The 12,804-nt window shown below is 37.1% G+C and overlaps 1 protein-coding gene across 1 annotated transcript; it reads left to right on the top strand.

Annotated features, from left to right (window-relative positions):
- Positions 1-2,346: 2,346 nt before the first annotated feature.
- On the top strand, positions 2,347-7,437 carry c9 (complement component 9). Its single transcript, XM_079873279.1, has 11 exons — positions 2,347-2,590; positions 2,761-2,869; positions 3,003-3,153; positions 3,242-3,392; positions 4,728-4,866; positions 5,035-5,424; positions 5,707-5,947; positions 6,177-6,311; positions 6,609-6,784; positions 6,875-7,103; positions 7,204-7,437. The coding sequence occupies exons 1-11, from the start codon at positions 2,514-2,516 to the stop codon at positions 7,353-7,355; spliced, it is 1,950 nt and encodes a 649-aa protein (XP_079729405.1). The 5' UTR covers positions 2,347-2,513; the 3' UTR covers positions 7,356-7,437.
- Positions 7,438-12,804: the final 5,367 nt, after the last annotated feature.

Genomic DNA, 12,804 nt, shown 5'->3' with positions numbered 1-12,804 from the left:
TACACAACAGCTACAGTTATCTCAGGGCAACACTGACTGATGATGGACTTGATGGACAATTGATGGACTTTCAGCTCAATGTGCCATATATTAACAACCAAGGCATTTATTTTTCTGTTTTATTACTGACATGTGAATCTTTTAAATGGGAATAATGATTATTTAGGGCATATCACTCACACATTTGAGCATTTGCGGTGTGACTGATGTCATCATTCAGGAATCAATGGCATGTTTGATTTGTCATTTGAGATTTTCTTTGTTTTCTATAAAACTTATTTGGCTGGCAATATCTTATTTGGCTGGTTGTAAGAGTTGTACACAAGAGTTAGTTTATGGTATGTGTCAAAGATTTCACTTACTCAGCTTCCTGCATGGAAGAACAGAAGGCTGCTTTTCCATACAGATTTGAGTTTTTGCATTGTCTAGGGATAAGAACTGAGAAATTACCAAAAATCTATTTACTAAATTATGACAGCTATCTGAATGTAAAGTTTGCCTCAGAATTAAGTGCCATGCTTTCCTACAAGCTATTTGCATATGAAGTCTTAAACTAAAATTATAATTCTGATCATTTTAAATAATTATAGCCTAATAATAATAATGTATTTATTTATGTTTGTTTTAGTGTAGGTTTTAAGGTTGCAAACTTCACCAATCATCTCCTAGATGTGCAGAAGAACTGAGTGAAGTCTGAAGTTTTTGAATTGCAATTGGACTAATACTGCCCCAAAAACAGGAAACAAGGAGAGGAGTGCAGTTCATGTCCGATCCACCTTCCTGAGTGAGCCGAGGGGAAGCGTCTGAAACATTAAAAAGTGGTGTTCTCAGCACATAGCTGTGGCGCAGGACAGGATCTATGTTCACTTTAACTGGCCAAAGTTCCTCTTTGACCCTGCACAGACACCATCTGAGCTGTATTGTTTTGTGACATGGTTGAATTTGATGAGTGGAGAAGGCAGCTGACTTAGCACAGATGAAGAGCAGGTTGCTGATAGCAGGTCACTTTAAAAAATAGGAATCTACACTTATAAAAAATACACGTGTTTATTATACACCATTAATTTATTTATATGAAAGATTTCAAATAGAAGTAATAATAATTGAACTCATCACACGCAGATCCTTATATGGGATTGTGCATTAAAGGGATAGTTCACCCAAAAATTAAAATAACCCCATGATTTACTCACCCTCAAGTCATCTTAGGTGTATATGACATTCTTCTTTCAGACGAATACAATCTGAATACAATCTTAAAAAATGTCCTGGCTCTTCCAAGCTTTATAATGGCAGTGAATGGCTGTTTCTGTTTTGAAGTCCATATAGCAAATCTATCCATCATAAAAGTGCTCCACACGGCTCTGGGGGGGTTAATAAAGGCCTTCTGAAGTGAAGCGATGTGTTTGTGTAAGAAAAATATTCATATTTAACACGTTACAAAGTAAAATTCTTCCAACCAAACGGCCATACGCAGTCTACTTACGCCTAAAGCACAACTTACGCAACTTGCGACGTCAGAAGCGTAGCGTAAATATCAGCAGTATGTCGCATTACTCGCATAAATTGTGCTTGGACTTAAGTCAAATCCGTATGTTTGTTTGGCCGGAAGTTAGTTATTTTACTTTATAAAGTTTTAAACATGGATATTTTTCTCACACAAACACATTGCTTCGCTTCCGAAGGTCTTTATTAACCCCATCCCCCCCGAGCCGTGTGTAGCACTTTTATGATGAATAGATGCAAAAAAAAATATATATATTTTTGGGTGAACTATCCCTTTAAGATTAACATTTAAAAAAAACAACCACAGAAACAAACACCATTCTCTAAAGCATGTAATCAGTAAAAACCTCTGGACTTCTGATATGTCAATAGAATTTGTTTGAGATTTCAACATGTTTGTGAAATCAAGGCTCTCGTGGTCAGAAAAACTTAGTTTAAACTAAAGTGAGAAAACATAGGAATCACTTAACTAGTTTTGTTTTATAGAATTTGTTGTATTTTCTAAAATAAATACAATATGAAATATATAAAAGAAAAAAATGAAATAGAATGTACTCAAAGACTGGGTAACATTAAAATATTTTATTTGGAAATTTATTTGCACACTCCTCATCAAAATACTGTTTACAAAATACCTCATACTGTTGTTTAATATTAAAAATACTCTTACTGTTGTTTAATATTATATAGAATGCTAAAGCATTTAAAAGAAGAAATATTCTATAAGAAAATATAGATTCTGTGACATACAAAAATTCAGGTAAAAGAAGGCAAAAACAGCTTGAAATACATTAGTCGGATAGTTTAACATTAGACAGTTGCGGTAAATGCTGTGGCGTCACATGATTTAAGATATCTGGGAAAGCACAGTGATACACAAACCTTTGGAGACACACATTTCCAAACCTCTTCAACTCTAAAAAGCTTAATTATTAACATTAAATCCATGCTTAAATACAAGTGTACACATTTCAACACACAATCAAAGGACTGTCCAAAGCTTCACCATGAAGGCTTTAGCTGCTTTATGTGTAACGATATGCCTTTTTTATCAGGCTAATGGAAAGAGCATAACGGACTACATGTAAGTATGCACAATTTCATCAAAATTGGAGTGGATGGTACACTGTTAGATGTGGAAAAGTTTGTACCTTTCTGTTTATTTTTTTGTGTAAAACCAAAGTTATGCGCTAGAATGGAGTTGGAATTGTAAGTTATTATTATAACGGTGATCATTATTTGTCTTTCTCAAAGGCGGGGGCCAAGACGGGAGGTGCGGGAAATTAATGATCCTGCATCAATCGACTGCAAAATGAGTGCCTGGTCCCTGTGGACATCCTGTGACCCGTGCACTAATACCACGGTACGGGAGTATCTCTTCTTCTCTGTCACTTTCTCTATAAATAATTGTTTGTTCAAATTGTCATCTGAAATCATTCTGAATGAATAATGTTTTGAAGAAATGTGTAGCCTTCACATGTGCTTGTGTAACACAGCATCGCTCTAGGGGCATTGAGGTCTTTGGGCAGTTTAAAGGCTCTAGGTGCGCATATCCAATTGGAGAGCGGAGACCCTGTAAACCTTCTACCAAATGTCAGGTGGACCCTCCACCCGTCTGCAAAAGCTCTCAATGGCGGTGCGCTTCAGGTCAGTATTTTTTTTTTGTCGGTATTTTGTTTTTTGGCCGGTAGGTGGTTAGCAATATTCAGCATTAAGTATATTACTTTACCCTCAGGAATATGTATAAACAAAAATCTCAAGTGTAATGGGGATAACGACTGTGGAGAGACAGATACGTCTGATGAAGACGAGTGTGACGTCATCAGGACACCTTGCGGCAGGACAGCTGTATTTGAGTCTGACATAGCCATCCAAGCTGGATACGGGTCAGAGCCTTTTGTAACTTACACAAATGTTAATAATGTACACACCTATTCAAAAGTCAGTCACATTTTATTTGAAAAGAAATGAATACTTTTATTCAGCATTAATGCATTACATTGATCAAAATGACCGTAAAGACATTTGTAATGTTACAAAAGATTTCTATTTCAAATAAATGCTGTACTTTATCATTTTCATCAAAGCATCCTAAAAAAAAGAATAATACAAAATGTTTCTTGAGCACCAACTCAGCACATTAGAATGATGAAATATCTCGGCGATTCTCTCAGATCGCGTCTTTGATCATTCACACTGCCTGATTGTCACTCACGTGAACGAGCACCGGTTTGCCTATGATTTCGGGCATTTGTCGGCGATCTCACAAAACCTGTCGGCGAACGAAAATCGGACCTAAAATCGTTCAGTGTGAACTCGGCATTAGTAAGCATAGTCATGTCTTAAGTAAACATAAACAGTTGAGAAAGACAACGCATGTGAAACAGTATTTTGTATCCGTGCATTAGTCCATTTTAAGACTAATGCACGGATACAAAATACTGTTTCACATGCGTTGTATAATAAACAATAATAATAATAAAGCATAATAAACTACTGTTAGACCTACCTGAAAAACATGAAAAGCACTGAGTATTTCATTTGAATCTTAGTTCTATTGTATATATTTATTTGTGCAATTGCTTGTTTGATTATTTGTTCTTTTTTTATTAATGATTGTTAACTTGTATTTAATAATGTTCGAAATTTATATTAGTAGTTTTAGCAGTGGTATCAAAATTGGAATCGAGAATTGTGAAATTTCACCTTTTTAATTACAATACAATGATACATGGGTCAAAAACAACAAAATCTATATTATTTATTTATAACTTTTTTGTGGTGGTGGGGCCAGTGAAAATTATTCGAATTGAGATCTTGCAAATCAGAATCGAATCGATTCGGGGCATCTGTATTGATAAACATTTGAACATTGTCATATTCATTATGCTAAAACTACTTTGAGAGTTGTCATGATTGAAATTTCATTTTAAAATATTTTCAGATAGGAAACAATTATTTTCAATATTTTACTACATAACTACCTCAAACTTTTGAGTGCTATTATGTAATTAACATTAGATTAATATGCTAATATGCATTGTGCTATTTCATGGGTTTTGCATGAACTAATATCAACCCTGTCATTCTGTAGGCAATTATAAAAAAATCTAATTATGATTATAAAATAACTGACAACACAAATATTGCAATTATTACTACACTTTATAATACACAACTACTGTACATATTCTAAAGATGTTTAATTCTTCTCTCAACAGAATAAATATTCTGGGATCTGGACCTCGAATGAATCCCTTTAATAACAGATTATACAATGGCCAATGTAACCGGATCAGAGATCCATCTACATTGGAATATATCAGACTCCCCTGGAATGTTGGAGTTCTCAATTATGAGGTGGGTCTCTCTTGTTTTACAGAGGTTTTGAGCAAAACTGAAAGAAAAAACTCTCCTAAAAATGACTTCCAAGACAAACAAACCAACAAGTAAAAGCACTAAAATTCTGACAGACACACATCTAAAAAATACTATTTTTAGTCTTGACCCATGTCTCTTTATCTTCAGACAAAAGTGGAAGAGAGCAGCTCCAAAGAGATGTACGAGGACATTCACTCGTTAATAAAAGAGATAACTAGAGAATCATCCAGTTCTGTTGAAGTGGGCTTAAGCTTTAAGTTTTCACCTACTGAGGCCTCCAGTGCTGGTGCAGGCAGTGATGCTGGCAGTGCTGGTGAGGGTGGAGATGTTGCCAACACCGGTGAGGCTGGTGAAGCTGCTAGTCCCAGTGAGGATGGTCCTGGTGTGGGTGGTGATGCTGAAGGTCCTGGTGATGGCGGTGAAGCCGAAAGTCCTGGTGGAGGCCAAAATGCTGGTCTTGGTGGTTCAGCAGGAATTGACACTAAGCAAGAAAAAATAAATATCATCAAACAGCTTTCAGAAATCACAACGACCAAGGTGAGTGAGATTCAGGTTTATTCGTTTTATTGCTTTCTTGAGCAGCTATTTCTTACCCATTTGAACTTTATTTATTGTAATTCACATCTTCAGGGTCATAAATCACCATGCTCATGGAACAGACTGAAATTCAAAACTGAACAAAAACAAAACAAAACAAAATATTCACAATAAAATAGACATTGTTTGTTTATGTAGAGTATGAAAATTAATAATAAAGACTACTTTCTCAAATCTGCAACATCTGTGTTACTTCTACTACTAGCATGTGTTCTCTTTCAGAGAAAGACCTTCATGAGAGTGAAAGGCAGAGTGGAGCTGGCCACCTACAGGATGAGACAGCGAGGTGTGGAGGTATCCTCAACGTTCTTGGATGATGTGGATGCCCTGCCACTTACATATGAGAAGGGACAGTATTTTGCCTTCTTGGAGGACTATGGAACACACTTCACCAAGAACGGAAAGTCCGGTGGAGAATATGAGCTTGTTTACATTATGAATGAGGATATCCTCAAACTAAACGGTCAGTTTAAAATCACATTTCAAGTTTTTTGTAAAGCCTGGAGACCTTGGGGCAACATCACAACATGTTATTGCAATTCCAAAAGACATTCAAAGATACTGTAGATGACATTTAAATGACACTCATTAATGTAAATGCGTTAATGGGAAAGATACTTTTTGAGGCTGAAAGCCCCATTAAAGGATTATGACTTGACTTTATTTGATGGTTCAACTATATCTAACTACAGAGGTCACTGAATCCATGGTCAAGGAGTGTTTCGAGGTTGGAATTAGAGCCAATTTTCAGCTTTCCCAATTAGGAGAGGGAGGAGGAAACATTAAACCAGTAAACAAGTGTGATACTCTGACAGACAAACCCACAGGTGTGTATGTGTGTATACTTTCGTTTTAATAGTAAGATATTAAAGGAATAGTTCACTCAAAATGAACACAAAAGAGAAGATATTTTGTCCATACAATAAAAGTCAGTTGGGTCGAGAGTTGTTTTGTACAACCAAAAACAGTTCTTCAAAATATCTTCTTTTGTGTTACATGAGGACAGGACATGAGGGTGAATAAATGATGCCATAATTTTCATTTTTGGGTGAACTTTCCCTTTAAATCCGACAGACACATGCCTTCTGATAAAAATATAACTTGCTTACAACCATGTTCACCAGATGACAAGAACAAGAGGGGGGTTATTGATAAGGTGCTGATCGTAGTGAGAGGGGGCAGTCCAGCCTCAGCAGTAGCCATGAAGTCTCAACTCACTAAAGATGGCATTCTAGACTATAGTCAATATGTGGAATGGGCAAAGACCGTCTCTGCTCTACCTGCTCTCATCCACAGTGACGTGAGACACTTCACCTTCACTTTACAATTGCCAGTGCATGCGTGGTAACTACTGTAATTGGAACACAATTTGTTTTCATTGTTCCGGCAGCCTGAACCCATCTACAATGCAATCCCTTTGGACTTTCCTGATGCTCAGCCGAGGCGGGACAATCTCAGAAGAGCCCTCGATGACTACGTGGCCGAGTACAGCGTGTGTAAGTGCCAGCCATGCCAGAATGGTGGCACTGTGATCCAGATAGACGGGGAATGTAAATGCATGTGCTCACCAGGGACTGAAGGTGTCGCGTGTCAGATCGTTGACATGGAAATGGTGAAAGGTGTGTGTTTCTGTGTGCAACGGCCTGTAAAACTTCCATACCCTTAATTTCTGTTGCTTTGAGTTGAGCGTTCCGTCTATCTCTGTTCACTCATTTCTAGGAAAGTCTTTTGAACGCCTGGGGAACTGGGGCTGCTGGTCTTCCTGGTCCAGCTGCTCCGGAGGGCGTCGCAAACGGACCCGGACCTGCAATACTCGAGGTGTACCAACCGGAATCTGCAGAGGAGATACAACCAGTGAAGACTACTGTTAAGAATCACGGAGTCACAAATAATCACGGAATATTAAAAATGCTGTGTACAAAATAAGAAAATAAACTGGTTCGATTACATGTACTTTTAGATATTATGAAGAGCGTTTTATGGCATTGAAATATGCATTTTTGACAACACTGCCAGCTTGTGGTCAAAATAGGTAGTGCATCCCAAGTTTTTCCCATCACCCATCACTGTCCTATCACGGAGGTAGTGGTATCACACAAATTGATCCCATGGTACTTCTGAAAATAATTTACTAATGTAGTTCAAAAATACCATTAAGGTTTTGAAAAAGAAAATCTAAAATTCAAAAAATGTTTCTGTGAACAAGACTTATGCACCCTAGATCACCTTGTTGCCAACCAGACATAAAATAATTTAAGGATTTGACTAGAATCCGCTATTACACATTTTTATGAATTACCATCCCCATTTTCTATTTATTTTGTTATTTTTGTATGATTTGCCTATATTATATTTTAGTTTAATGCTCATGTCAGCATCACGCTGAAACAGAAATAAAAATAGATCAAAAACATGTTTTATTTTAATATATAGTTTATATATACAATCAAACTAAAACATATTTTTGTTTCTGATCCAGCATGATTATGCTGACATATAGCATTTTTTACAAGAACTAGTGTTTTGGGCCACAGAAAGAAGGAATGAATGTATGAGGAATAGATGTGATGTTGAGGTAGATGGTTCACTTTTCACTCTTCTTGGGCCTCTAGAGGTCAGGTTAATAGAGTAGCACTCTTAACTCTCTATTGAGCCTCTGAGAAGCTCCTTTCAGCTTCAATACCCTTCAAGAGTTAACTTGTGGCAGCAATGGCTTTGGACTGAGACCCCATCTGAAAACAACACACCAAACCAAGAACAAAAAAAAAAAGAGTACACACAGGGGCAATTACAAAGAAATAAAGCAATAGTAAAATTCCAAGACACTTCGTTTTTAAGTATTCTAACACAATGAATAATATCGAGACATTTTTTCTTAGAAAATAAAGCCTATCTCAAAGCAATGAACTGAAAGGTGCACCTCCTGCTCCACCCCCAAAGAAAAAAAAAATTAAACGTCCCAGTGCAGTCCGATTCTGACTTCCATGAGGTCATGGCATCCATTGAAGTTTCTAAGAGCCGTGTCACGCCACATTACCTTTCCCATCTGTCTCAGCAGCGTGAAAATTAAGTTATGCCCCATGTCAGCACAGTTTTGTTTCTCTTCTCTCACTCTTTTCACTGCTCTTCGTCCGCTTGATGGAAGAAAACTGGACATAGAAATGCAATCAAGTAATATGCGCTCATGCAGTCCAGCTCAATATTGCAGACTAGTATGCTGATGGTGTGGAGGGGGTCCTCAGTTTGTCCATGTAAGGTCATTCAGAAAAAGGTCCTTTACTGCCTGCCCTTCCCCCAAATTCCTTCTTTTAAGAACCCCTTAAAAAACCAACCCCCTCTTCCCATCCACTGACAACTGAACCTCACCCCTCTCCCGCATTCCCCGCTCCATTTTTTTTTTTTTTTTTTTTTTCATGTTTGGTATATATGCCCCAGTCAGCAGATAAAATGTGCTATGGGAAAAGTTTCCACAAAGAGAAACTGCTCCTTGTCTAATTGCTTATGTAAAATCATGATGTAGATGAACTGTTTTCAGTTGAAAGGAAAGTTGTGAATTTTTATTGCATGCTGAATCTGACATCAAAGCAAACTCCAGCTAAGTCACACAAGAACTTTTAAGAATTTGAACGAAATTGGTAACATTTTCTTTCACTTCTCTTACACTCAAATCAGTGGACATAACTGGATTATGCAATGTTGTCAGTTTTAAAAGTGGACTGTTCTCAAGAAAAACTGAATGTGACAGGTTCAACGCCACATGTCTGATCTGAGAAACGGCTCCCCATTTATAAGTCCCAGTGGGGCCCTTCACCTGATGAGGATGAATAGTCAGTTCACCTCAACTTGTTACTTCTAACTGAGAGAAAACAACAAGCAGAAAAGTTTAGTTAGTCAGTATGCAGTCTTTTGAAATACTTTCAACATGAAACCTGCAGAAAAGAATTGCTAAATATCTGGTAAGAGAGAGAGAGAGAGAGAGAGAGAGAGAGAGAGAGAGAGAGAGAGAGAGAGAGAGAGAGAGAGAGAGAGAGAATAACAAAGGGGAAATTACATTTTTAGCCTTTCTAAAGTATTTTTAAAATATTACAGACTATTAATACGGAAGTCCTGAACCGCAACGTAAAAAAAAAAAAAAAACGTGAAAATTTCGTAGCATTTCGAGATTTAAAAATGTTTCGACAATGGAGTCGAAATATTTCGAGAATAAACTCAACAGTATAGAACAGAGTCTTCCGTAGAGAGGTTTTTTGTTTTTTTTGGTAAAGAAATGCGCTCGTGAAGTCGAACTGCCTCGGACATGGATCTAAACAAAAATATAGTAGATTTTTACTTTTATCTGGGCTTTCAACAAAAGGAAATTCTACAGGTGCTAATCTAACAATGGCATTACCATTTGTTTTAGGACGTTACAAAATATACTGCGCCGGGATAGACTTACTGGCGTGGCGAAAACACTTTTCAGACTGGAGGGAGTTATCCAGCTTTATGAGGAAATCGCGGGATGCGGCCAAATGATTGGATACAGAATGATTTACTACTTATGTATCCAGTAAGGATTTACGGTGAAGAGACGGTACGGTTACTGTTCTCGACCCAGATGGTGTTGATGACGAGCACGAAGACACGTAGCTAGGCTTCGAGTCAAACGTGCCACATAAAGTTTGGACCAGGATTATATAGGGGAAAGTGGGGTGAGTTGTGCCAGTTTTTACTCAAAGTGACTTTAAAGTGAGGCCATGGCAGTAATGCCTTCAACTTAAGGATGTACATATATTTCAGGATGTGGTGCATCCCTGAGAACAATAACTTTGGATCTGAAATAAATTGTTTCAGAAATATAGCTCTTGGGAAAAAAGTGGTCTCATGGCACAACTTGCCCTGGTGCGGGGGAAGTTGTGCCTTTGGGGGAATACATTGGGGGTAAATTGTGCCAGTGATTTCTGAAGTAAAACAGAACATTTTAATGTTATGAACCATAATGCTATATGAAAGCAAGATAAATTCAATATAAAATTACTAATTTAAGGTTTATTTAGATATTGTCACCCTGGAATACCATAGCATGCGTTTTTCCTACTATGGTCAAATGCATAGGGATTTTGTATTGAACATAACTCTGGATCACAGTGTCATAGAGACAAGGGGGCGGGCTCATTTTACTCAGACGACCAATCAGTCTCTCAGGATCATTGTGCAGCTATCAAACTACGCCCTAGCAACCATTTAGAGCACCTTAGCAACACAATATATGATATTTGTGAATCATTTCAGGCAAAAAGGCTTTGGCAATAGATGCCTGTTGACATAGCGCTGTCTGTCAATTATGTAACATATAAGAATAAAGTGACTAGGCTAATTTATAAACATCCTATTGTGACATAGGCAACTTAAAAACGGAATAAAACTTCTCTTTAATAACATAGTGCAAACTCAAAACTGAAATCAGTGTTAGCTAAATTAAACAAATAGCAGGCAGGCCTAAGTCAAACAATGATGATGAGGCATGCCCATCTCCTCACTTCTCAAGATTATCCCCTGTGAGTATGTAGGTCTAGGTGGTCTGGATCTGGCACAACTTAACCCAGGCCCTTTGGCACAAATCACCCCAGACCCACAAGTTTGAAAAACTAGCATGATCCAGCAGTTAAGAGCTAACATCATGCTAACTGTATAGACTCATTGTGTAGACTACTAAAGCACTAAAACATATGTGAATTTTTTTTTTAAATTGTCTATAATTGTTCAGACACTACAATCAAAAAACCTTAATCATAGAAATTTTACTTTGAAAGGGAAAAAACAGTTTTTTGCACTAAAATGTGCTTAACTCTCATGCCATGTGTCTCTCTTCTTTGGAGGACGAGTAAAAGTGATTGCTTTTCAAAATTATGTGGTCACATGACCAATTTCTTCTATGGTTTTCCAGAAACAAGGGTGGAACTACTTCCCCCCCTGGCACAAATCACCCCACTCTCTACCTACTCCGGCGGAGTCTTCATGCTCGTCTAGGCGTCCTAAAACAACTGCTAATGCCATGTTAGATTAGCACCTGTAGAATTTCCTTTTGTTAGAAGCCCAGATAAAAGTAAAAAGCTAGGCTACTATTATATTTAGATCTATAGCAGAAGCAGTAGGCTACTTCACGAGTGCATTTCTTTACAATGTTTTTTTTAAATAAATAAGAACTTCTACGGAAGACTGTATTCTCGTAATTTTGACTTTATTCTCAAAATATTACGACTTTATTCTCGAAATATTTCGACTTTCTTTTCTGACAAGGTTTTACATTTTTCTAAACAAAAATATTAAGTTTCTTAACAAAAATACTGTTTATTTATGCAAAATATTTACTCTCCCCAAAATAATATATTTACAATTTAACCTTTTCTAGTACAATGGATTGATAATATTTTTATTTGCAAATAAAGTGTAGAAAACTATTAAATAATATAAGGTGTGTCCGAATTTGCATACTCTATGCCATTTGTATAAATAGTGTGAGTAGTGCATTCACACTGAAAATTCCAAACAGAAAAAAGTGCACTTTAAATACCCAGATGATACACTCAATTAACTGAAAAAACGAAGTGTGGAATGTTGGACACTTCATAGGCTACTCAACTGTTGCAGCTTTAATTACATTGCGTAGCAGGAGGAGCAAGACACTGATGTTGAATCAATGACAAAATAACCATATAACATTCATACACAGGGTTGAGTACATGCATAAGTGCATAGTGTATCATTTGGGACACAGTTTTTAAAAAAGTAACCTCCACTTCTTCATTTAAGCCAGATTAACATAATTTACATTGTACTATCTCCTCCTTCTGCTCTCTCAAGAATGTTCAATCTGCTCTTTCTAGAGGTGTCAGCTAGAAGACAGAATGAAGTGCCTGGTCATTGTGTGCTGCCTCTATTGTGTGTTTAGTATTAGCATGACAGAAGTGCCACTCGACTTCTCCTTCATTCATTAATTCTGAGGAGCCTTGTCCTGCATCTGCCTTGAAATGAAGTGTCACGGCTACCATCTTGGATCTCTAGAAGTCTTATAACATAAGCATAAACATTCACCATTTTCCCAATGATTCATTTCTGTGAGAGTCTGATATTTTAAGTGTTGGGGAAGGGCAAATTCTATTATATATTATGTGATAATACCTTTCTGCTCTTTTGTATTTGGAATGCTAACAATATCAAGCTGTACTGTTATATTATACTTCACAGAACAAAAAGGCATTTGGAATCCAAGGGGGGATTTGTACTATAAGTGCTACTCACACTGAGAAGCAAACTCTTTTAAGCAATGACAAGCCCACT

Source organism: Squalius cephalus (genome assembly GCF_949319135.1).
Source record: "Squalius cephalus genome assembly, chromosome: 5".
Lineage (NCBI taxonomy): Eukaryota > Metazoa > Chordata > Actinopteri > Cypriniformes > Leuciscidae > Squalius > Squalius cephalus.
This window is presented reverse-complemented; position numbering and strand designations above follow the sequence as displayed.

Bases quoted from the DNA above. Each gene is read 5' to 3' on its own strand.
- c9 (XM_079873279.1), top strand. From the start codon at position 2,514: ATGAAGGCTTTAGCTGCTTTATGTGTAACGATATGCCTTTTTTATCAG. The intron at 2,870-3,002 runs GTACGGGAGTAT...TGTGTAACACAG, and splicing joins ACCCGTGCACTAATACCACG to CATCGCTCTAGGGGCATTGA. The intron at 6,785-6,874 runs GTGAGACACTTC...TTGTTCCGGCAG, and splicing joins CTGCTCTCATCCACAGTGAC to CCTGAACCCATCTACAATGC.